At 35.3% G+C, this 26,773-nt stretch overlaps 2 protein-coding genes across 2 annotated transcripts; both read left to right on the top strand.

The window, feature by feature from the left end:
- Window positions 1-5,488: 5,488 nt before the first annotated feature.
- Window positions 5,489-11,339, top strand: LOC110794632 (uncharacterized). Its single transcript, XM_021999602.2, has 2 exons — window positions 5,489-6,138; window positions 10,068-11,339. The coding sequence occupies exon 1, from the start codon at window positions 5,585-5,587 to the stop codon at window positions 6,116-6,118; it is 534 nt and encodes a 177-aa protein (XP_021855294.1). The 5' UTR covers window positions 5,489-5,584; the 3' UTR covers window positions 6,119-6,138; window positions 10,068-11,339.
- A 1,346-nt stretch (window positions 11,340-12,685) lies between these two features.
- On the top strand, window positions 12,686-26,757 carry LOC110794631 (serine protease SPPA, chloroplastic). The gene is made up of 13 exons (XM_021999601.2): window positions 12,686-13,247; window positions 13,537-13,720; window positions 16,379-16,516; window positions 17,695-17,865; window positions 17,967-18,070; window positions 18,489-18,556; window positions 19,911-20,077; window positions 20,445-20,514; window positions 23,225-23,379; window positions 24,855-24,960; window positions 25,592-25,679; window positions 25,768-25,911; window positions 26,294-26,757. The coding sequence occupies exons 1-13, from the start codon at window positions 12,762-12,764 to the stop codon at window positions 26,522-26,524; spliced, it is 2,112 nt and encodes a 703-aa protein (XP_021855293.1). The 5' UTR covers window positions 12,686-12,761; the 3' UTR covers window positions 26,525-26,757.
- The last annotated feature ends 16 nt before the right edge of the window (window positions 26,758-26,773 follow it).

The raw sequence follows: 26,773 nt of genomic DNA, 5'->3' as shown, positions 1-26,773 counted from the left end.
GACTTTATTAAGTCTTTCCCTTAATTGGATAACATGAGTATAGTCGTAAACTGTAACAGTTGCAAATTTGTTTGGTCTTTGTACAAATGATATGTTATTGGATAAGTGATTTAAAGTGGATCTATTTTTTCAGGGAAGATGAACATAAGCAGAAAAATGTAATGATTAAAAAGACAAGACTTCATTTGTTAAAGTTTTAATTATTGTCATTTGGTTTAAATATCTTCTAACACCTACTTAAGAACAACATGACTTCTAAATTCCATTATCCGACCAACATATAACCAGCCCGTTCGTCGAACGGGCCCAAAAACTAGTTTATATTAGAAGAGATAGTTCACTTAAACACGTTCATGTATATCAGAAACAATCCATGTCATCTCCCCATGTGTGGCGATGACTTGGCACGCCATGTCATACACACACATTATTGGTTATTGTGTCCTTACACAAAAAATGTTAACATTCATCCTCGAACTCATTACCTCTTGTATACACAAAGTTTTATCCATCAATCCAACAATACAACTTAGGACTCTAAAACTATTAAAAAAGAGAAAACCATTATTATGAATGTATAAAACTTTAATGCCCAAATTTATGTACTTGAATAATCATTTATGATAGAAAAAAAAGTATTCCTTCATGTTATTCATTTATTAATCAAATTATACGTAGTACATCTTTTCTAACAAAATATTTAGATCAAACATAAAAACAAATAGAGAAAAGAACAGGAAAAAAAAATGAGTCACTATCATTTAGCTAATCAAATAAAATTTTACGAAAATAATGTAAATTGCTCAAAAATTTAGTCTATCGATTGTTGATTAACCAATTTTATTTTTCAACTGCATTATAAACTTAAAAAAATTTACAAGTGGATTTTAAGTAAATATAAAAAAAAATTTAAACTATATACAACATTTCGGGCATCACCATGCCACTAACTAGTTTAAAGAATATTGAATCTCCCCTTCTCCGTTCTTTAATTAAACTAGATTTTTGCCCGTGCGATGCACGGTTCTATTAAATTGTTATGTTTAAATAAAACTCCTACGTATATACCAATTTTATATATTAGATTATATTAGTTTTTCATTTTGCATTGAATTTCATTTTAGATTTTTTTTTTTTTAATTATGAGAGTGTTTGTTTTTGGATGAAATTATATATGCGTAATATTAATAATTAATTAATAAAAATACCTACGTGGCACTTGACTATTTATCTACGTGGCACTCGAATTTTTTAATTCAAAATTTATTTTAAAATGTTATTTTTCATTGGCGATACCATTAGAATTCCTACGTGGCGCTCTAATATTGGATTAATGTTTGATTTTAAATTGATTTTTATTTATTTTATTTTAGATTAGTGTTTGATTTTGGATGAATTTTATTTTAACTTTATTTTTTAATTATTAGAGTTTGATTTTAGATGGAGTTGTATATATTAGTAATTAATTAATTAAAATATCTACGTGGCACCTAATTAATTATCTATGTGGCAATCGATTTTTTTAATTCAAAAATAAATTAGAAATCTTATTTTTCATTGGCCAAAACCATTAGTAATCCCAGGTAGCGCTCTAATATTTCAACAAATATGCCTATCCTATCCTATATAATAATAAAAATGTCAGTGGCTATTGTAAGGCCTCCAAAATCTCATCCAAGCATTCTCATTCACTCCCTCCAGAAACCCATTTACATCCCTAGATTTCAAATTTTAAACCCTCCAAAGATCGGTTTTATTATAACTTATCATGACCTCCACATAACACGATTAATTTTCATGTAAAAAAGAAAACAAAAAAACTGACTTCTCTTACTCTCAGCCCAAAAAAGCCAGTTGTGTTAGGTGTGGATAAAATGCTGGAAATATCTCTGATTGTGCGATATATTTTGATAGTTTCAACATAGGAATAAACATCAACGTCAATGATGATGATAACGATAATGGTGGTGTTAAGACTTTGAAGTATTGCAGAATTTGCAGGCATAAGTTTCATAGTTTTTGTATGGAAAGAAATCACCAAAGTTTCCCTCCGCGTCAAACTTTTATACAATATATTGTACCTGGATACATGCCACAAAGAGTTTGATTATGTGTTTTTCCTTCCCTTTTTTTCAATCTTCGAGTAATTATATAATTCAAGTGTCAATGGATGTTCCTCCTCTCGCGCGGTCACCATCTACGGCAGCGAAATGCTTTCCTTAATGTCTATGGACATACATTTGTCTAAAACGGTTAAGCTTTGATGTTCACATGTGTTATTTGATTAATAAGTTATATATGTTAGTTTTGTTTCAGAGTTTGATTGTATTTAGTTTATGGTTGACTTCCATCTTTCATACAATCGCTTAAGTAGTTCTACGCTTCTCTGAAATCCTACCTTAAAATCTTCTTTTTGAACATTTTGAAATATTTCTAATGGAGTAGGGTGGAACGTCTGAGTTATTTTCAGTTCTCCACCAACACCCTCGATCAATCAGGTTCTCTAAACCGATGTACAACCTATTTCTTTAATGTCGATTCAATATTTTGTTGTGTTAATTTTTTTTATTTGAATCAGGACCCTGCTGAAGGGAGTGCTTCAATATGAGCAAACAATAAGAAATCGAATCAAGTAAGGAGGACTTTTATGTTCATTATATGAATCTTAATTGTTTTCTTTCTTTATAGGTTTCTTTATTTTGTTCACTTTATTTAAGAATTATATTTCTTAATCTTGATTCAATCTTTCAGATCCTTTAGTATGGACTATTATTATCTTATAAAAACTTTAGTACATGACCCACATGAAAAAGGCCGAGCGACAATTTTGGGCGCCATTTTTCTTTGAATATTGCATGGTTATTGTGTGTCTCTTGCATAATAGACGTACATGTGAAAAGGAAAGGTTTCATGAGATACTTATATCCAACTTGAAAAACATAAGGATTCGGCCATGATATCTAATGATTCTGAAGAACGTGATTTGTCTTTGAACTACCCCGCGCGTATACCTTTTTCTGAAATGTGTTTATTTGATCTTTTATCATGTCATGTTTAGTCACACGATAGAATATGCTTAGATGGTTACATATATATGTCAAATGAGAAGATTAAGTTATTCTTGAGTTGGGTTACTTCGAGGTAATCATTTCATGTTTATTTACTTCTTTTTCACTATTAATTGTTTGTTTTGATTTAATTTCAGCGATGGCTCAACTTAGATAGTAATTGCTTGACTTATGATAATTTATGTACTCAACTCGAAGTATAATACATTTATCAAACTACTTGTGTTTATCTTACAATGGATGATCAAATTTACATGGTCTTTTTCAGTGGTCTAAGCTTGCAGTTAAATGTTCAAGGGTATGAAGATTCGGCCGTTGCTATTTTGCGGAGACACAAATGCTCATACCAACTACTAAAGAGTATGTTTATTGGTGCCAATGGAATGATGGATATTGTGAGAAATATCTAAGATATACCCATGTAGAGTTTATTTTGATTTTGGTGACATTTTGTATTTTGGCTTTTCTTCGGTTATTTATTTAATGTTAATGTGTACCATTATTTTTAATTAACGGATTTTTCATGAAATGCCCCTGAGGTTTATCTTAATGCACCAAATACCCCTAAATTTTCCAGAATGCACCAAATGCCCCTGAGGTTTAAAACAATAACACAAAATACGCTTAATGAGCATTTTCCGTCCATTCTGTTAAGTCTCCGTTAACTTTTTTTTTTTTTTTTTTTTTAAATACTCTTTTTTTTCCTTTATCTTTATCTTTCTCTGTCTCTTTCTCTTTCCTTCTTCAATCTTCATGAACTTCACTCACAGCCACCACCAAGCCATCACCAAACCCCATTATTACGTGAACTCAAGGAGAAGCTTTCTACTACCTCCCTTTTCAAAGATTCAACTCAAACTCAAACAAACACATTCGATTTTCCTCTCTCCTCAAAATTAAGATCTAAAACACAAACCCTAACAAAAAAATTGATCCCCAAATCAGCAATGGGGGATTTCAATCTAGCATTGATGCTTGTCGCAATAATCGTAACGGTGGGGGAAGTGCGGGGGAGGGAAACAACGCTGATGAGGAAGGGGGAGTAGGGTTTGGTGGCGGCGGCAGTGGGGAGGGGGAGTGGGGTTTGGTGGTGGCGGCATTGAAGTTCAGTGCGGGGGAGGGAAACACCAGGGGGTGGGTTTTGGTGGTACCTGCATTGAAGTTCGTCGCCTGGGCTGCTTTGGTCAATTTGTTTTTGGCGATGGTGGCGATGAAGAAGCAAGCAAAGCAGCTTCTTAGGAGCTTAATTTGTTGGGTGACAACGATAAAGAAACAAGCAAGCAAGCAATTTTTGGTCAATTTGTATTTTTAATAGTTAATTAGATTTTTAGGGGCTTAATTTTTTTTTAAGATAATAGTTAATTAATTGTTTAGGGGTTTAATTAATTTAATTAAGTGTTAATATTAGAATTAGTAGAGAAAATAGTTGAGTAAGGGCAAAAAAGTAAATTCACGCTAACGGAGACTTAACGGAATGGACGGAAAATGCTCATTAGGGGCATTTTGTGTTATTGTTTTAAACCTCGGGGGTATTTGGTGCATTCTGGAAAGTTTAGGGGTATTTGGTGCATTAAGACAAACCTCAAAGGCATTTCATGAAAAATCCGTTTAATTAACACTACTGCACTAGGATAGAACTATCAATGTATGATGTGACGCGGCTCTCATCGATATTCATCTTTGCAACGTTTCTCATTTTTAAGAATGTATAGGTTCCAAAAATGATAAATTGATAGGGGATTCGTACACTTATCACTTGAATTTCTAAACACCATATATTACTATATACTAAAAGAGACACCAGGAATAACACATGTCAATTCCTGGTGCGATTTTTTCCCGCCAATAATCACTTTCCCAAAAAGTGAATCTGTTTTATTTTATTTTTATTCTCTACCTTTTTTATAAACTATTTTCGTATGAAAACAAAATTTAGTTTATAAATTATGGAAATAATAGATACGACGTAATAATATATTCTAAATTGGTAATTTTTTAGTCTAATCGCTATATTAATAATGGAAAAATATATCACTCAAAATTTTGGTCAAATTGCCATATTAGCATTTTAAATATGCATATTAGATGAATAAATTTAAATAATTATGTTAAAAATGTTATAACTATGCAGTAGTTTGCAGGATATTCAGTTAAATATTTTGTGAAAAAATTATCAAAATCCGTGCATATACGGGATCTAATATAGTTCTCCGATAAGATACACATTTTTTGTTACATGAAGAGTTAGAAAATAAATAAAAAATAAATAAAAAATAAACATCAAAACACTAGCAAAACATGGTTACTTTTGATAGATGCAAACTGAAATTATTAATCCTTCCATTTTCTATAAAATTAAGTTAATTACGGAGTAACAATCTTATATGCACGGGCATACAGTAGTTCACCCAAAAAAAAAGTAGTGTCAATCAAATACAGAGTAAACAATAAAATGATAGTGAGACAAAACCACCAGATCTCCGTTCCACCAAAAATTTCAAACCAAAACCCCAAAAATGTTCACGAACGACAAACGGCAAGAAGAGCGAACTGGCAAATACGGCACACCGAGGCAGCAACACCTCCAACAACTCATCACCCAATTCCAAACCCCCACAAACTCCGAAGAATCCAAAGAAAAAATCGTCGCAAATGTAGCAAATTTCGCATACGACCCTTACAATTACGCCATTTTAAGGGACCTCAACGTTTTGGAGCTTTTCATTGACTGCTTGACTGAGCCAAACGAGCGTCTCATCGAGTTCGCCGCCGGTGGAATCTGCAACGCCGTCGCTGACCCACAAAACGCTAAGATTGTTTGTGATTGCGGCGGCGTTGAGGCGTTGATTGGGTGTCTTTCGAGTCCGGTGAGGAATACGGTTAAGTATGCGATTGCGGGGTTGTATTACTTGGTGGAGAGTGGGGGGAGTGAGGTGAGAGAAAGCTTATTGGGGAAGGAAGATGTTGTGGAGTTGATTAAGAAGTTTTGTGAGGTTGATGGGTTTGGTAATCTTGCTAAGGCTTTGTTGGAGAAGGTTTCGCAAACCTGAATTTGAATTCGGATTCTGAGGTAGTTTCCTGTTTTTTTCAATGATTTGATAAATTGTTTAGCATTTGAATTTGAATGTAGAAGCTGGTATGATTAATTTGTTAAAATTCATGATAATCTTGTGATAGTTATCAATTGTGGGATTTTTTTGGAAGTTAAATTATGTTAGTTTGGTTTATGTCTATGTGCATTTTGATATGTGCGATTGGGGAATGTATGTTCCCCGTTTACGGTTCCGGTTATAGGTGTTTACCAATGTTCTTAGTTGTCTAATGATGCTGTTAGTGATATTTCTGGAAGTTTTTGTATGAATTCCTTCCTGAATTAATGGAGTTGTTGTGGAACTTGAATTGTCATTTGTAAAAGGAGTATTCTGGCTGTTTTACTCAGCATATGTTAATGTTATAGAACTTTGAAATTTTGTGCATGATTTCTTTGGTCATTCATCAAATATATGAATTTTTACTAATTCAGGATGATAGTCCCATAGTTGCTTCCTAATTACAAAGACTCCTTCATAACAAGTGCGGTTTTTGTTGAATGATTGAAAGATTGTCACGTAGTAGTTAGATTAGATTGGGAGAGTGCCATTTCTCTCGAAAGATTGTCTAGGTTGTAACCGGTGATTTCCACAATGATAATCATCAATACAATCATATTGTTACTTGTTCTTCCTTAACCATCTTCTTTCTTCCGTTAATCTCTCTTTACTGTCCATCACCTAGGCTAATTCATAGCAGAATAAGGGTGGCACAGACAGCAGTTCTTCTGCTTGTAAACTAGTTCATAGACGTGCCGTCAGAGTTTGGTGCTCTGAAAATATGCTAGTGGAGGTGTACTAAAAGAATTTAGAGTTGTCAGTTTTCATGAACTAGCATGAAAACTCAGTTGAGATGAAATGCTATAGCTTAGATACAGCATTACTAGAATAATCAAACTCTTATTGAATGAATTAACTTATTGCAGTAATCCTAGCTTACATACAACATTATTAGTGAGGTATTCTAACCAATAGGAAGTAAGCTAGGAACTAGGAGCCAATCAGAATGATTAGGCTGTACAACTAAGCAACTGCATCTAGTGATTACAAGGTGGATGTGTAACTGATTCTCTAACAAACTTCCGGAATTTAAGGAGAGGTTGTTACATATCCTAGCTTCTAGAAGAAGGCTGCATTGCTGGCTGCTTGGTGAAGGCTGCACTGCTGTGACTGCATGGGGGCATGCAGTGTTTGGTGAACTTGGTTGCTGTGTTGAGTGCTGCAGAAGGCTGTAAGCCAACAAGAGTTGTTAAATGATGCAATCAAGCTGCTTAATGAACTTCCCAAGAGAACTGTATCTGAATATGTTGATTTGATAAGCTCGTTCTGTCATCCAAGAAATATCTTTGTTCGTGGAACTTGGCTAATGTAGAGCCAATTTTTGAATCAATGAAAGACTTGGCAGCAGCTTTTCAGACAGCAGAGCGTCAGACCAAGGGTGTTTCCCACGCGCGATATAAATTTTTTTTCTCTCCTTCATTTTTCATTTCGTATTTCTCCTTCTTTTCGCGAAACCCAGCTTCTCTCTCCTTCCAGAAACCCTAATTCTCCTGCAAAACGCGTTCTTCCTCCTTCCATCTCTTCGGTTTCTCTTTTCTCTCTCTTCCTCCTCCCACCTCATTTTCTCTCTCTTCTCTTCCTCCTTCCATCACAAGAGCAGCCATACCACCGCTGAAATAGTGGCGAAGCAACAGAGATAGGGTGAGATTTTTGAACGCCGACGGCGACGCAAGAGCCAGATCGGGTTTTGAAGGTTAAGGCCAAAGGGGAGGTTCACATGGAGTAGCGGCGCTCGATTTAGATCGGAATAACAGCGGAAGTTAGGTCGCCATTGAGGTAATTCTTCCATCTCTATCGAAGTCTCTCCTTCATTATTCTTCACTTAGTTGGGTTTTTTTATTAATTTTGTTGAATTTTCAACGTCTTTGGTGGCGAGGCTGAAGGAGGAAGATGAAGAGTGAAGCGAAATGGCGTCGCGACGGAATCCACGACGGTGGTAGTTTAGGTTTTGATTTTTCAACTTTTCGGATTAATTTTGTTGATTTTTTCTGGATAGTGCTATGAATTAAAATAGATAACATACCATAAATCAAGAATGTAATGAAAATTTGATTAATGAACTGAAAATACAAAAGTAACCGATATTCAAGCATTCGAGAGGCTTGATTTCTCTCCAAAGCTTAACCAAATTACTCCACAATATTCAACATGCATTTCTCTCTCTAATTATCCCTATATATAGTGTAATTTCCTTAGCAAAACTACCTAGCTTATTCCTCAAGCTACTAATTAAGACAATATCTAAATTACCCTCCCCCATAATATCAGTTCATAGCAGATAGTTGTTCATCTTTTGTGGTGTTTTACTGCATATTTGATGTTGGTTTCATTCAGTAAATCCATGGGATTAGTAGCCATTTTCTGTTTTTGCACGTCCTTGATTTGAATTTGATTTGATTTATTATTTACATGTTTTTAAATTTTGTGTTTCTAGTTGCAATTGAGGTTTTTGATTTTGCTGATTTTCTTTGTTGATTTTTGTGGATTGTTTCGGTTTAGCTGTGATTGTTTTTTTTTTTTCCAGTTATGCTTTTCTTGTTTTTAGTTATGAACTAGGATACTTTTGTTATGAACTAGGAATCAGTTAATGCCCTGTCGTATTTAGTTATGATTTTGCTTTGTTTAGTTATGCTTTGTGGTGTTGTAGTTAGCAGGGTCACATAATACGGTGGAGACCCCACCGTACTCCGTTTTAGAACGATTCGTACTGATTCGAGTACGAATTCGGTCTAATTCGACCCAATAATCGATTTGATCGATTTTTAGTATTCTTCGCCGAATCGCCATTGTTCTGTGATTTTAAAGCTTCATCGTGAAAATGGAGGATGGATCTTGAGTTCGTGCGTGAAAATGGAGGAGGAGAAAGAAAGAGGAAGGTGGCTGAAGGTGAAAAAAATGGAGGAGGAGAAAGGAAGGTGAAGAAAATGACAGGAGATTAGGTTTTAGCCTAAAAGAAGACATGTGTATTTTGTACTCCCTCCGTTCCTAAATACGTGTCCACTTTGGACATGTACACGGTAATTAATAAAATTGAATGGTGTGTAATAGGTAATGATTGGGAATGTTTTTTTTTGGGAAAGGAAAAAGTAGATAATTGTTTATTGATAAAGTATAAATAAAAGTGGAGATGGTGATTGAAAAGTGGAAAAAGTGTAGAATGTGTAAGAAAATGTAATAATGATGTATAGAAAAGTGGGAAAAGTGTATGGAAAAGTGGGAAAAGTGTATAGAAAAGTGGAAAAGGTGTATGTCCAAAAACGGAAAGTGGACACATAAAAGGGAACGCCATAAATGGGAACTGGACACATATTTAGGAACGGAGGGAGTATCTTTTAAACTTTTTTTTTGAAAAGAGGACAGATGTCTAGCTGTATTTTTCTAAAGACTGAATTTTTTTTTTCTTTTTCTTTCAATTATAAAGAGGAAATATTCTATTTTTAAAGGGAATCTTTACTATTCCCTTCATTACTAATTACGAGAAAGCATTATTTTAGGACTCGTATATTTTGTTTTTATATTTTAGCTTTTTTTAAGTCAATCTTGGTTGGGATGACATATGACTTTCGAATTTTGATTAGACTTAAATATATACATTTTTCTTTCAATTTATATGAAATCGTATTATGTTATCGAAAATCGTATTTAAAATTACTCAAAACGTATTTGTAATACGATCACCTCTCGTATTCCGTATTCGTATTGCGTTTTCGTACTAAATCGTACTACGTATTAGGTGACCCTGGTAGTTAGGCTTTAGCCTTTATATATGAGCTGTTTGTTTAAGTTCTGATTGCATTTGTTTTTCTGTCAGACTAATTGCAAGGAGAAAAAATTGTTGTTGTTGTTGCAGGTTACTTCTGTGTTTACTACTCAAAGCTGTTATTTCCAAGTTAGCTATAGGCTTTAGAATTTAGCATGGATGCTCCTGCATTTGCTCGGCAAGTTATAAGACCGCCTTATGTTGCTGGTTTTGTTCCTCAAAGGGGAACTGAATACCAACCTCCTATGATGAACAAGCTGGTAACTAATAATACACCCTCAAACGCGCAGAGTTCTGCAATTACACGCATTGCTGATGTCAATTTGGTGTACAAGAAAGGAATTTGCAGGAACCTTTATTTTGCTGGTAGATGCAACTATGGGGACTTGTGCATTTTTTTTCTTTTTGCTCATGTGCCTGCAAAATGAGGGACTCTAGAATGATGAATGAGAACACCTCTGGGCTCTGGGAGAAGAATCTGCAAGGAGATGTGCCCTTATGGTAAACAATGTACTTTTCTGCATAAACAGTCACTACTACTAGTGAAAGAGATTAATCCAGAGAGTTCGGCCGAAGACCATAATCAAGTTCGGTACTTCTTTAGGTGTATGGTGTATCTGCAACTTACATGGGCAACCTGACAAGTCAACTATGCTTAGAGATGAAGATCCTCTGCGTCGATGAATTTTCTAACACGTCGGTATTCCTAGACCTGTTTGACGACACAGCTATGCCTTATGGTGATGTTATGATTCTAAATTAGTTCACTGGAAATGTGATTTCTCAAAATGCAACAGAATCCATATTGCCCATACACCTTTCAACTGATGCTGCTTCAGAAAGCTATGTGAATTAATGGAGGTAAATGCAGGGTGTGATTTCAACTTTGCCTGGTCAGATATCAACCAGGTGGAGTTCTATTTAGTCATTAATATTTCTCATCCTACTATGACAAAGGTGTCAGAATAGATGTCAGTTTATTTGCCCGAGTCCATAAGTTCCGCGTCAAAGCAGATGGACAGCACTGGATGATTAACTCGTCCTGAATAGGTTGAGATAGATTGAAGGAGTCTGAATGCTGAAAACAATAACTGAAATTCGAAATATGGGAGGACCTTCTCTAACCAGGCTGAGCTAATGCATGATTTAATGTACTATGAAGCAGCACCAAAAGGCAACAAGACCATCCAAATATTTCTGTACAGTTCAGAATACCAAATCAAAATGACAAAAACAACTAGAAATTTTGTTGAGGTTTAGTTATGATTTTCCGAATTTAGTTAAGAATATCTGAGTTTTAGTTAAGATGTTATTAGTTTTAGTTACAATTAAATTTCCAAGGAGTAGTTAAGATTTTCTGAATTTTTGTTTTGTGTCTGAGTTTTTCATTTTCTGAATTTTAGTTATTATTATTTAAGAAGTTTTAGTTAACATCGTAACCAAAATGAAATTATTATTAACTAAAACGAATTCATTTTCAATTAAAACTTTTGAAATCACAACGAAAATTCACAAAATCTTAACCAGACACAATGGATAATAATATCAAGGGGTGAGCAAAATGTCAAGGTACCCTGAATCGGAACACGAACCTATTGTGTAGGTTTGGGTACCAGGTAACAAATTTGAGAACCTGTTGTAACGGGTTTGGGTTCCGGTTAATTTTTGAAAAATATAAATATAGAATTACAACTTAATAAGGTAGATTTTTTTTTTCCAATTAATTAGCAATATTTAAAATTTTAAAATAACAGTTTACCCTGAATCGGAACATGTTGCAACAGGTTCCGGTTCTGATTTTCAAGAACATGTTGCAACAGGTTTCGGTTCCTGAAATTTTAACAGGGTATCTGTTGTGCTCAATCCTAGGGGATATTGTAAATGTAGTTGTAAAGCTTTTTTTTCTTTTCTTCTAACTTTGGTTTTGTTGCTTTGTAAATGCTGATTTTTTAATTCGATTATTGGATAGAGTTAGCTTAATTTTTTTTTCTACGGTATAGTGGGTTAGTGTCGTTCTTCGATTGGGCATCATCATATACTATCGTTCTACTAATCGTGCACTTTTTTGAAGTCTATTCATCAAGTTCACTTGGAACTGGGGCTAAGGTAGTATGAGGTTTGAGCATAAGTTGTACTCTCCATTCTTCATCTAAATGATTCGGAGTCTTTGTAATTCATCCAAAAGGATGGTTTTAGGTAGTCCGCATGAGTTTTCTTTCCATATCAAAAAAAAAAAGTAAACAATAACAATAAAGTGTTTAAATATAATGATTTTCAATTGTTCGGGTAAAAACAAGTTCATTCGAATTTGGAGTTATTATTTTCTGGGTTGTTCGTGTTAAAACAGACTTCAGGTAACAAAATTTTAAAATTCGATATTTTCGCAATTTGGATTATACACCCACATTCACCGAAAATCTAATGAACATGGACAACGATTTCAATGTACATGTACTAGTAAAGTATTTAAATTATATGTTCATTGGCTATATGTTCTTTGGTTATTAACAATATGTTCTTTGTATTTGAACTATATGTTCATTTAAACTCAAGGTGTACAGTGAGCATTGTGCACCCGAGTGCATAAACCATATTAATATTTTGGGTCGATTTTGTAATGGGTTTCGGGTTGATTTGATTTGATTTTTGACAAATCCTCGATGGAGTAGCGTGGAACGTGGACGAACATTTAACTTTCGTCATCCCTTTCTTTCCGCCCACTCAAATATTACCAAACGTTCAACACCAAATTCAAACACCACTCTCCACTCCACACCGGAACAAATGGCGAAGCTACTGCATTCAACTCCTCGCCTCCACACAATCCACCGCCGTAGCTTCCACCTTCTCTCCACCCTCTCTCCACCACCACTTCCTTCATCCTCCGCCATCTTCTTCCCTTCTCCCTCCAATATTCTCTCTCCTCCTCCCTCATTCTCTCTCTCCATCTCGCCTACTCCCTGCAACAATTCTCTCTCCTTCTCTCTCCGCCTCTCGCCGACTCCTCGCCGCAATTTCTCCACTCAAGCTTTCGATTCCGATCCCAATTCCAATTCCGATTCTGGTGTTAAGCTTAAGGTTGAAGAGAAAGTCGGAGGAGATACGAGTAATGGAGCTCCTAAATCAGAGGAATCATTTCCTAGTGGTGAATTTGAATTCAAAGAATTCGGCATTTGGAAGAGTTTCGTCGTTAAATGCCGTATGCTCATTGCATTTCCTTGGCAGAGGGTTAAGAAGGGCAGTGTTCTGACCATGAAATTGCGTGGCCAGGTTAATTTCACTTTCTTAATTTAATGTTTTTTCCTTTCCGGTCTGACATTAAGAATTAAGTATATTATCCGATATTGTACCCCGTATTAATTATAGAATGGATGACAAAAACACGCTTCAATCAGTATTGTTAACGTTTGTACTCCATTTTTGAAGATAGTTATCCTCATTATTTCGGAATGGATGACAAAATCACGCGTAATTGGTGTTATCAATGTCAATTTAATGCTTAATGCTTCTACTTTTAGCTTCTTATAGATGATATTTGTGTATGTTATTTGGAGTTCAGGTTTCTGATCAGTTGAAATCTCGGTTTTCACAAGGATTGTCTCTGCCTCAATTATGTGAGAATTTCATAAAGGCAGCTTATGATCCTCGGATTTCTGGGGTTTATCTTCATATTGAGCCTTTGAATTGTGGATGGGGTAAAGTTGAGGAAATTCGGAGGCATATTTTGGATTTTCGAAAGTCAGGTGATCATTTTTTATTTTCTCTTGTGTTTGTGTTTTTATTATTAGGCCCTTGTTTTTCATTTGATAATACTGATTATTCGTCATAACTAAAACTTCGAAATCAATAGCAATTAACATAATGCAGTAGGTTGTTCGCTCGAGCTTTCTCAAGGATATGGTAAAGACATGGTGTTGCTTGACCAAGTTGAGAACATGAAGAGAAAGTAAGGCCTTAGTTTTGTTTTGCTGCAAGTTGTAAAACAACTTGTACAATGAAAGTTATGGAAAATTAGTCTTTATTTGGCGAAGTACAAATTCCACGGAAGAGACATAATGTGGATGTCACATCCGTAAAAGGACAAGGCTTGTTGGATGAAAGAAAAGCTTGTTTGGTTGCTCCTAGAGTCCTAGGAGGAGCATCACATTCTGGTCAATCATAGAATAGATTAGGAGTCCTCCAATAAGGAATCGATGGTTAAGAGCTAGTGAAAGACTTGATTTGGTGTATTAGACTTAGTGTGTCACGAAAGGGTGGACTCAAGTGACTCAAATGATAGCTTCCAGTAGGGTGTAAAAGTATGAACTAAAGCAAATAACCGGTTAAAAACTTTCTCCCTGATAACTTTTTGGAGAAATTCAGAATTTCTAATTCCTAGCCACTTGCGATGCCTATGACAACTAGTAAGAACTTAGGTATGAGTTGTAGAAAGGTGAAAAATGAATGAGAGGATGTATCAATGGTTCATTTGCTAACTAGTTCTTTGAATCACAGCTATACATCATGGATTGAAAGATTTTGAAGATTTATAAGAAACCTAACAGAGTTTGTCTTTTGGCTATCAAACTATTATTTGTTATTAACTCGGAAACAGTTATGGGAGATATTTTAAGTTGTCAATAAAACTGATGATGATAGTGTGTCAGTTCATGATAGCGGGTGGAAAAGCACAATCAGCTGTGTGTTGTGTCTAGGTCTAGGATATGCCCACAGCGTGTCTTAGATAATAAAATAAGGCCACATATCATAAAGTGATTACAATTTCAAGATCTTAAACGGAGCCTAATAAAGTTCATCAGGTGGCTTGCAAAATATTAAGCGTAGTCAAGTCGACAAAGGTTATGGAAGATAATGTAAGGTCGCTAATTAGTAATTACCCTGATGGTAGTTTGTTAGTACACGATGATGATAGAATAAGCACAACTGGTTAGTCCAACTTCCAACTAGGAGAATACACCATTGAGGATTTGAGGTATCAAGTAATTATTGACAGAGAAACAAGCAACCATGATGGCATGACCCTGTTACGCATGTGTGAAAACATATGGCTTAGAAAAAATTTAGGTATTTTACATGTTTGCATTTAGGCACTTTCTCCTTTACAACATATGTTACTCAGACTTAGATACTTATATCAGACAGGGCCATATCAAGTATAGGTGGCTAAATCAATTCAGATAAGGATCTAAATTTCAAATACCCTTTTTTGTAACTTTTTGAGAGACCCTAGGTAGAATTATTAATTTATATATTGTTTAGTGTTAAAATAAACCCCAAACTTAAACGTGGGGAAGAAAAAAGGTCTTGAGGAGTCTTCGGGAGGAGTAATGCAGATAAAATACTGCAAGGGATATTACGGAGTGCTTTGTATACCTTAGTATAAGAGTAGGTAGGAACTTAGTTATTGTTTATCACATTGCCTTTGTACAAGCTGCCACCAGTACACGTTTATTGATATCTTATGTTGGATTTAGCCCACAATTTTAGAGTTGCCTTTATTTTTTGCTTGCTTGTAGCCAGTCCTTGTAGAGCACACTGCAATACTACGAACCTCTAGGCCATAAAAATATAAAAAGTTACCATAAACCTGTAGGAATTACCAACAACACTGACTGAGTTTAGAGACAACACTTGACCTAAATCAGCTGACAAGACTACTTCTGGGAATTTAGTGGAACATGGAGAAAGTATTTAAAGCTTACAATACCAAGAGTAATTAGCTGTTTCACCTTCACAAAATTACGGAAGTTCTGTATTGGAATTTCATTTCTGCCCCCAACATGTTTCTTGAATGAGGAATTCTTTTGTAGGGATGTCAAGGCAAGCAAGTGAGGTGTAAAATGTTAATTGATAAAAATGGACTATTCCCTCTTGACGTTTTGATATAATCCTTTTTCCTAATGTAAATCTTATGTGGTTTCCTGTTGGTGAAATAGGAAGTCTCTTAGTTTTGCACTGATAGTTTGATAGCATCTTATTGCATATGTTCGTTTGAGATCATAGGGTTGAGGTATCTAGTTGGTTTTCCTGCTTCATTTTAGACATACCTTATTCAACAAGTTACTTACAGTGATTCTGTTAGGAGTAAGAATTAGTTTTTTTTGGCATCATGTGTGTGTATGGCACCATGCGAGTCTTGTATTTTGAGCCTTTTACTTCTTTCTGTTTAAAAATTAATTCTTAATTTTAGTGGGTGGCAACTGGAAAGTGGGTGATTGTAGTCTTCTATATCAATGGCACGAGAAGGTGTTTCATCCTCTTTGGTTCAATTTTAGTTTTACTTGTCAGTCTACTCTGCTGTTATTTATATACAAAATGGCTCCCGTGCAAACTTAGCTCTGATGTTCATTCTTTCTATCAATGAAGACCATCCACATTTATGTGATCTGTTCCTTTTGCAGGAAAATTTGTTGTGGGATATGTTCCAGTATGCGGAGAGAAAGAATACTATCTGGCTTGTGCATGTGAAGAGGTATATGCACCTCCAAGTGCTTACTTTCGGCTGTATGGTTTGACTGTTCAAGCATCATTTCTTGGAGGTATGTTTTGATTGGCATGACTTGATTTTTGGTGCTCTAGATTTGCAATGGTTATGCTCTTGTAAAGATCTTGTTCTAGTGGAGTTTATATGTGATGCCATATGCCCTGTGTCTGGTTTCTATGGCGATACTGCCTAGGATTTACATTTTCATAGGCCACCACATGATAGAGAGTCAGAGGAGCTTTCTGCTTTACTAGGGTTATGGATCTTGAATCTTCAATTAGCCAGAGTGGAGGATACTAAGGTTTGGACCGCCTAAGTTTTCAGCTTTCCCGGTAGCAAATTCCATCTTGAAGGCGTAGGTACCTCTTTAGGAGAGGGCTTTTGTTGGATATTGGCGTTAGGGAGGATTAACATGAGTGCTCCAAAAGCGTAGGCCAGGATTGGTAATTTCATTGGGTATGTGCTTTCTTTTCCGTGCTTGTAGCATGTTTTCTTACATTGTAAAATGGCGAGTTACCTTTGGAGGAGAATCAGGAGACTGTTTGCTTCATGAGGAATCATTGGTTTTCCCCTCAGAGATAATGTATTGGATTGGCTGCAAATTTGTTTTAGGGGGTTTTTGGGAATAAGGAGAACAAATTGTTATGGCACAATGCTTTCATGGAAATTATGCAGTGTGTCTGATTGGAGAGAAACCCGAGGGTTTTTTCACGAGTTTCGGTTGCTTCTGAGTTATTGTGGGACAAGGTCACACTTTTAGCATCTTTATGGGCTAAGGCCGAAATACAAAGAAACTGAGCAATCTGTAATTTAATTTTCAGATCAGAGCACAGCTTGTCCTCATTGTTTCTTCTCCTTTTTTCTCTTACTATTAATATAATCTCTTTTCTTATACCAAAAAAAAATGTGATGCCATCCATATCCAACTCGGTGCAGGTCACGTGACCTACACGGCCTGCAAAACAACTGTAACATTCGTAGCAAAAGGGGCTTCTCTAATATAGAAAACATAAGAGTTAAAGTTCATTATTGCGTGCATGTTGAACCCTTCTACTAAAAGCAAAAGTTGTTACAGTTCAAATATTTTGTATTTGTGAGGGTGTTGTAACTTGTAAGTTTTCTGTCGATTATAGCTCATCTTTATGGATTTTGTTTCAGGAAGTATAGTTTGGATCATTTATTGTCGTGCGCTCATGCTCTCTCCAGTGATGACAATTTAACCTCTGCATTCAGGTATATTCGAGAAAGTAGGGATTGAACCCCAGGTTGAGAGGATTGGCAAGTTCAAAAGTGCTGGAGACCAGCTTGTACGCAAATCTATTTCTGAAGAAAATCGAGAAATGTTGACGACATTGCTTGACAATATCTATGGAAACTGGCTTGATAAAATTTCTGCTGCTAAAGGTGCTTTGTGTTGCCTTCTTGCGCTTAATTATAAAAGCCAACTTTATCATGGTCTGACATGAGAAAAAATGCTTTACAGTTTCTGTACTGAAACTTCACAGGGAAAAGCAGAGATGATGTTGAGAAGTTTATCAATGAAGGAGTATACCAAATTCAGAGGCTTAAAGAGGAGGGATGGATAACAAATATTAATTACGATGATGAGGTATGAAACCACTCTTGGCTTATTTTTCAGAGACCTTTTTCTTTGAGTACCGTGGAATATAGTTTACTACTTCCTCTGTTCCAATATTATTGTACCATTTACCTTTTAAGGAAGTTTCACAAATATTGCACCATTTCCATTCTAGGAAATTAATTGTTGCTTTCACACCACAAATATCCAACATCCCCTTACATCTTAACTCTTATTGATTTATTTAATGCTTGCAATTACATGGGCAAATTTGTATTTTTGTCTTTCTCTCTCTTCCTTTTACCCACTACCTGCATGGTGCAATAATATTGGAATGGAAGAAGTACTATTATTTAGTTTATTATCATAATCCGAATACTTTTCTGTACATGCCAATCATATTTTGCTTTTCTTTCCACAAATGACTCACTTAGTCATGTTCACACAGGTAATTTCAATGTTGAAAGAGAGATTGGGGCTCGAGAAGGAAAAGAAACTCCCAATGGTTGATTACAGGTAGTTGAGTTATACCATCCTTCATTAACCTTTATCTGTGCGTTTGTGTGAAAAAGAAATTGTGTTATGTATATGCATGAGTGTCATAATTGTCAAGTTTTTAGAAAGTATATGTGTAATGTGTGGATTTTACTTGTGATATGATAATTATTAAGAGCATGTAAGGTGAGCTTGTGATGTTTTCTGATGTCCTAAAATGACCCTTATGATTTTAAATATTTCCAGATTTAAAAAATACAATTCCTAAATAAAACATAAAAAAGGAATGTGATCATATGTAGCAAGGTATAAAATAGATTCTAATAACCCAAAGAATATAAAAACCCATTCAGATTTTAGGTTAGATTTTCATTTGAGAGTTTATCTCTATCTTTCTACAAATATAGGAGTAGCAAGGGCTTTATTTGTGTAGGTACTAAATCCTGTTCTCTGAGGAGTTTTAAACATTTTCAAAGACATCAAATTTGTTGTAAAATCCAAACAAATAAAACCCCGTTACAGTGTTACTCCAACATTGAATTGTCACTTTACCATCATTCTCTCATGATATTACTACTACAGAAAATTACTAGTAGTATTGTCATATTCTTTAGCAGACTTTTTCACCCTGGTCACCTGCCCCCAAATACGAAAGAAAAGAACCGAAACAGAGAGCAATGTCATCTTGTTTGGCCATCTTTATTGCTCAAAAAGTGTTGATTAAAAAAAAAGTCCCTTCAATTTTAACCAAGTATGTTTTACTTACTCTTTCACACTTGTAAGTTAATACATGCAAGTTGTTTGATGGATATGTACGTAAACTGGTAGCGTACTCCATTGTACATAATTTTGGTTAAAAACCGGTACGGTGTCAATACATAATCAAAGTGGTTGATTTGGAAATTGAAGTGAACTGTTAGAATGAACTGAAATGTAACTAAACATACATAATGGCATGTCAGAAATGTTGCTATCTAGTATTATACTTATCTCAGTTTGTCTCCAGAGCCGAAGGGCCGGGAAAAGAGTCGGGTCGATCTATCTAACTTTAATGAAGAAAGACAGTGAACCGGAAAGAAAAGTCGGCATTACTTATGTCAGATTGTTTAGCTAGCTTTTAAGATCGGAATTACTAATACTTATTGCTGGCTGACTGGCTATAGAGAGAATTATATGAAGTTGATGCTGGGCTTCTATGAGGATATCAAATGTTATTCACTTTTCTGGAAGTCAAGTGGTTTTTATGAATTATCTGTTGTTTTAAGAAAGGCGAATATTGTGAAGGGAAAATGAGGCGATTGTTAAATGCCAGTGATCTCTCTCACATCTTATGTAAGATGTTTGGAATGAAATTATTACAATTCTTCCGTTACAGGCGATATTCTGGTGTTAAAAAATGGACTCTTGGATTATCTGGAGGCAAAGAGAGGATAGCTGTCATTAGAGCCTCTGGGAGCATTAGTCGTGTTCGTGGTCCATTAAGCTCACCTTCGTCAGGCATAGTTGCAGAGCAGCTAATCGAGAAGATACGCAGTGTTAGAGGTATATCTTGTATTCTTTGTCCGGTTTGCTTATCCATATCAAGTATACATAATTGACTTTCTTTGATGGATTTACTTTTGTGAATGTTTCATTAATCGGATACAGGCAGCTATTTATAGGATATAAATTAAGATTTCACCTTTCAATCTATCTTACCTTATAATTTTTTTTTGACAAGTTAGCAAATAGTGATGGACTGATTATAGCCTACCTTGTCTTTAATACTAGCTGTATCATTAGTAGTGTGATTACCGTGGTGAAGTCTTGTAAAGTGTTAATCTTATGCTTAAGATTGACCATGTGTTGTATTAATTTAATGTTGGAATACCAGCGTGTTATACTAATTAATGTTGAAATTTCTTTCCAGAATCCAAAAGATACAAAGCTGCAATAATTCGAATAGACAGCCCTGGAGGTGATGCTCTTGCTTCAGATCTGTAAGTGGTATCCGATTCCTACATATGTTTGAAAGCAAACTAATATCTAAATTCACTTTGTTCTTGGTATTGGGTTCATAACTTCATACTTCATAGTTACCCCTAAGGGGGTGTTTGGCCAAGCTTCTAAATGTGTTTCTATGATTGAGACACGGAAACTTGGGCAAACAGGGGTAAAATAAAAGTAGAAACCAAATGCCAAGAAGCCCAAATCCGTCTCTAAAAGCTCTAGAAACAGAAGCTCGAATTTTTGGCTTCTGAAACTGTTTCTCCGGGAGCTGTGGGTTTCATTTAATGAAATTTCCAACCGGACTATAATACCCCAATAATAAAAAGAATGACCAGAATAACAGAATTGATCTTCTCTCCGTCTCTCTCCTCAGCATGTTTCAGACACTTCCCAATTTTCATACAATTGATCTCTCTCATCTGATCATCTCTGCCATTACTCTCTAATCTCCATCTAGGACACAATAGAAAGTATGTCACCTCCATCATCACAATGGCGAGCAATAATTTCGAAAACATTTTAGATTTAATTTTTTTTGTTATGAGAAGAACCTTTTTTTTTTGTTTTAAGATAAGAAAGAGTATCCCTTAAGGAATACCAAGGAAAATCTGGTGCCCATCTAAGTAGATGAGCGTTATGAGAAGAACCTTAATTACTCTAAATTTCAACAAAAATGGGATCCTTGTCCTCCTTCTGACTACTTTGTTATATGGCAAAAAGATGCAGCAAATTAGGAGGGCTTTAATTGAACTTTGCTTTTATTTGTATATGGAGCAAATCAGGATGCAATTTTAATGTGTTTTTATTTATTTATGGGTTCACCATTGTTCCTTGGGCTCTGGGCCTCTGGCTATGTGGAGAGAAGCAAATAGAACTTTTTCTTATTTTGCAGTCAATTTTTGTTTGTGGTTATGGAGAATTTTGTCACTCAAACAAACGTTCAAGAGTTCATGGAATTTTCTCTCTTTCTCCCGATTTCATACTTTTAGTTTTTAATTGTCCTTTTCCCCAAATAGGTAGTATTTTCTTGGTTTTAAAATATTTAAATAATATGGATACCATAAGTAAGTAAGTTACCAATGGGCCAAACATCGATATAATTATTTCTACTTCCCAAAAGCACTATTAAATTATTATGGCCAAACACTTTTGTTTCTGTAGAAAAGTTTCTAAAAAACTAGGAAAACTGTTTTTCTAGAAACTAGGCCAAACAGACCCTAAGTATCACATTAGAAACCAGGGTGTGGTCACTGCAATTTCTAGTGAGTGCATGCTTAGTTGGCCTCATGGACAAAGTCTTTTGCTTCAGTTTGTACTGTGATGAAACATTCGAAAACATGTTGCCTATGAAGTTACACATGTCTGCATCCTACTGTGATTTTGCTCACGAGTCATGACATTTAACATATCTTGGTTTAACACACTAAATACGACGGGTAGTTGAAGACACCGACAGACGCTTTGGTTCCTGAAATGTTGAAAATTAATTGTGGGTTCAAATGTGTTGCTAGATCATGGGCATTATAGTGTGAAAACCAGTGGTGATTTGATGTTTCTTTAGCATATAACAATTGAACTCTCAAATCAATATGTTTGCTACTACTGTAGACTTTTGAGGGGGGCTTTGGAGTTGGTTCACCTTTGGTCTGCCTGTGTATTTTCTTAGCTTTTTGAAATATTTTGAATCAAATTGGGTTCTTGTTTTATACCTCCATCCCTCTTTCCTTGCCTTTCATGAGGATCATTGCCATCTTGGTTTTGCAAAAGATTGTATTATATCATCTTTTCCAAGAGCACAGCTTTTGATTGCCTGATGGCAGGGCATCCATCTTATGTTCTCAGGATAATGAGCCATGGATAAAGGGGAAACCAGGAAAGAATAAAACTGAAGTTCATATGGAATCAAATCAATCTATCCGTTACATAAAGGCCATTCTGTAAAATATATTCAACTTGTTTTATTAAAATACGTTCTACACCGATGTGCTTTGGAATCACACCACGGCATCCATTATAGACTGTTATATAATAGCATTAGCTATTATAATACATTTTGGAATCAATATACTAGTAAATGTTATGCATATTGTTATTTGATGCTAGTGAAATTTACATAGTAGAAAACATGTACTAATGTTGTCTCTCCAAATGTGTACTCTCTGTCTCTCTCGATTCCGAAACAAGCTTCCTCTTTTTCTTTTGCATGCAAATTAAGAAAATCTGTCTGAGCAGAAATGCAGAATGACTTCCTGGAGTTCCAAGTGTAGACAAAAATGTTGGAGTGGTTGAGTTTATTTTCTTCATTATCTAGGAACAAAGATGAAAGTTCTTTTTTTCTTAAGTATCCCAATTTAGTGACGTGCAAGTTTATTTTGAGATGAAGGCAGCTAAACCATTGAATTTTCACAAAAGAACAATGTATGATGTTTATATGTAATTTATTAAGTGTAATCTAAAAAATAGGTTCTGAAACTCTTAAAATTAAGATGATGAAGTGGATGATTTGGTTTATGGTTGCAAAGTGTGACACACCACCTGTCACATGCTGCTTCTTTGACACGGAAGTCTAACAATATTACAAGTTTACAACCTCAACTGTGAATTTTTTCTTAATGTGAAAGGAGGCCGAAAAATAATTATTAATGATATAATCATCTTTTTACGTTGCAGTAGCTCATAATACTTGTCAATTATGTTCAGGATGTGGCGGGAAATCCAACTTTTGGCGGCCGAAAAACCTGTTATTGCGTCTATGGCTGATGTTGCAGCTAGTGGAGGATATTACATGGCAATGGGAGCTGCGGCCATAGTTGCAGAAAATCTTACTTTGACTGGTTCAATTGGAGTTGTCACAGGTGAGACCCTTGTATCCTGTGTCTTATAAATAGGTTTTTCAGTAATTCCTCTCCAGTTGTGCAACACTGCACTTGCTACAACTGATTTTTTAGAGATAGACTTGAAATAAGGCAAAGCAATCCTCTAGTGCCCCGAAATAGAACATGGAATGGCCCTAAACAGAAAGTGAGGCGTATTAAGCTGTATAGAGTTGGTGCATTATCGGGAAGTTATGAGGTTGATAACCTTCACATCATAAGTACTGCTGCTCTACTTAAAATCTTTCTTTTCTTCCTGATTCATAAATTTTTACCATTATGAAAGGGCATAATATCCTTAGTATTTCTGGGATTCGGAAGTAACTCGCTTAAATAAAACTCATATTTTAAGACTAACCTCTCTTTGGAAAGTCAGTGTTTCTACCATAAATTCACTTTCAGGATAATGTTTACTTGTCATTTGTAAGTTGCATATATATTTTAACTTGGGTGTTTTTCTTTCACGATATCTGAAAAGGAAACTTTATTAATGTCCATTACTCAAGGCTGCGCTTGATAGATTTTGCCTTACTTTCTTGGAAAGGCAGTTTTAGCGTCCTTGAACCAGAGTATTCTGTGTCACAGTGACAAGCTTACTATATCAAGTCTCACTCAATAATATCTTATTTTTCCCGCACTTCGTAGAACCCAGTTCTATTGTTATAAAAGTTGTGTATTTTTTCTGTCTTCTAATATTGTGCATTCCTTTCAACTGAAAAAGTTTGAAGGGTCATTTGGCAATTCATGGCTTGGCTTGTGAGTGACAAATTAATGCTCTGGATTAAGTTCTTCATGCTTATACCTCTAGGTTTTCTAATGTTGTTGAAGGATGAGCTTTGAACTGTACTTACTTATTTGCTTCCAAACAAAATACTAGGCTCCGTTTGGTTTGGTGTAAAACGTTTTCAGTGCAAAATGATCTTCCATTACAAACATTTTCCAAGGGAAAACACAATTCCAAATTAGTTTTCCTTTGTTTGGTTCCTTAAAAGAAAATGGGAGAAGATGATGAAGATTGAGGGGAGGAAAGGTGGAAAGTGGTTTTCCTCCCTTTCAAATGGAAAAGTTTTTTCCACCTTTGAGGGAGTTATGGAAAATTGTTTTCCATCCCTTACAATGTAAAATGATTGAAAAGGGAAAATTGTTTTTCATGAAAACGTTTTACACCCTAACAAACGAAGCCTTAAATGTGAAATGAATTTCTGGGCTTTCCCTCTGAGTTCTTTTGTTTTGTTAAATTGTTACACAACAGATTTTTAATTGGTCATCTAAAAAGTGAACATGTCATATGAGTAAAATCAAATGTTTGTGTTGACACATGACATCGCCTGACCTGATATTTCTATGATTGATTGAAAGAGGCGATGTTTGAGCTGCTAGATGCTAGAATTCATTGCACATCTAGATATTGCTCAATGTGTCCTTAACCCTAATAATGTAGTTGTGTTTCACTATAGGGAAATTTAATTTGGGAAAGCTGTATGAAAAGATTGGATTCAATAAGGAGACCATATCAAGGGGAAAATTTGCTGAGCTCACTGCGGCAGAACAGCGACCTTTCAGGTGAAAGTTCTTTTCGTGCATGCTTGAATAAGGTAATCCAAAATGGCCTTTATAGTCCTAGTTCATCCAGATTAAAGCATGGCAAGTCTTCTGTGTAAAAGTTCTGGATGACTCCCTCTACATATTCTAGGAACTAGCTTGTCCTTTGTCCGCTGCATCCTTCTTCGTGTGGGTCAAGCAGACTACGTTGATATACACCTTTCTGTACTTACTGCTGTAGCTAGAATGATGACAGACTTGTCTTTTTAGCTAGATAGGATCATTTACAAGATATTTTTTGTCATGGATGAACTTGTGCAATCTGTTACATAAATTCTAGCGGATAATTGCTTGAAAAACGTTCTACACATGCTCTGGGATCAATAATCTGATGGATGACAGAAGATTTTGTAAAAAAAAATATAACTCAATCTTCAAATAGATGGAATTTCAAAGTTTGTAATTTCTTGTTGAAGTTAACCATTTCTTTGGTGAGTGGGGAGTAAATTATTTTTTAGCTTTATCCTCGTTTGACATCAGCAAACTAGAGCATTTAAAATGCAACATTGAGCCTCTTCAAATCTTTTCACTGATAGCCAGTCTTAATATATATTTTTGTTTGTTTCACATTATAAAAGTATTTTTGTTATAGGCCAGAAGAAGCAGAGCTTTTCGCCAAGTCTGCTCAGTATGCATATACACAATTTCGAGATAAAGCAGCCCAGTCAAGATCAATGCCTGTAATTTTTTTTATTATTTAACACTTTTATCTATTTGAATTTTACACCATCTATAGGGATTATTGATTGGTTTCTCATGTATGTGTAGGTAGATAAGATGGAAGAAAATGCACAAGGAAGAGTCTGGACTGGAAATGATGCTGCTTCTCGAGGACTTGTTGATGCTATTGGTGGAATGGACCGCGCAGTTGCCATAGCAAAGCAAAGGGCTAACATTCCCCAGGACCTACCGGTACTTCCTTTTGATCTTGTAGCTCATAGTTCTCTTATGTTTGGTGTTTTTGATCCCAACTCTTTTACACACACCATTTTTTGAAAGAACAAGTCTTTATTGGCCATGGCTTCATTTCCTATAACTGCAATAGGTTAGCTACTTCAAAGTTAATTTTTCATTCCTAATTCCCACTATCGACCCGCCCATTATTGACCCACTAAAATTGACCCTTTCATCACCCGACCCGTCCAATAACCAGGCCTAGAAACAAGTATACAAGATCCATCATTCAAGAAACCCAAATGCTTATAATTTGCTTCTGAATACCAACTACATAATATTTGGCTTATTTACCCTTTTACTTGTGCCCGTCTCAGTGTTTGTGATTGTAATAATGCAGGTGACCCTTGTTGAAATGACGAAACCATCCCCTTCGTTGCCAGAGGTTCTAAGTGGCATAGGGAGTACACTGGTTGGGGTGGACAGAACTCTGAAAGTACTACTTCAGGAGTTAACCTCTGTAGAAGGAATCCAAGCAAGGATGGATGGGATCATCTTTGAGAAACTTGATGAAACATCTTATGGAAATCCCATCATTAATATGCTCAAGGATTATCTAGGCTCTCTCTGAAGTTAATCAAACACCTTCCTATTACACGCTCATTGTCGCTAATCGCAACACTTAATCAAGGAGAAGATAACTCAGACGCCGATGTAGCAGGTAATTTGGATCCCATTATTATACATACAGTGCATAAGATTCTTAGTTAAATGAACAAATGTTACACATAGCCTCAGTATAATGTAAAAGAGAGACTCATTTATCATTATTAATTTTTATTTATTATATCACAATTCGAATTACCTGCCTACTACTTTG

Source organism: Spinacia oleracea, chromosome 5 (genome assembly GCF_020520425.1).
Source record: "Spinacia oleracea cultivar Varoflay chromosome 5, BTI_SOV_V1, whole genome shotgun sequence".
NCBI classification, from domain to species: Eukaryota; Viridiplantae; Streptophyta; class Magnoliopsida; order Caryophyllales; family Amaranthaceae; genus Spinacia; species Spinacia oleracea.
Note: the sequence above shows the minus strand (reverse complement) of the source record. Positions and strands in the feature narration are given on the sequence as shown.

Excerpts from the sequence above, each read along its gene's own strand:
- LOC110794632 (XM_021999602.2), top strand. The coding sequence starts at position 5,585 with ATGTTCACGAACGACAAACGGCAAGAAGAGCGAACTGGCAAATACGGC.
- LOC110794631 (XM_021999601.2), top strand. The coding sequence starts at position 12,762 with ATGGCGAAGCTACTGCATTCAACTCCTCGCCTCCACACAATCCACCGC. Across the intron at positions 13,721-16,378 it reads TTTGGATTTTCGAAAGTCAG|GAAAATTTGTTGTGGGATAT; the intron begins GTGATCATTTTT and ends TTCCTTTTGCAG. Across the intron at positions 20,078-20,444 it reads GAAGATACGCAGTGTTAGAG|AATCCAAAAGATACAAAGCT; the intron begins GTATATCTTGTA and ends ATTTCTTTCCAG.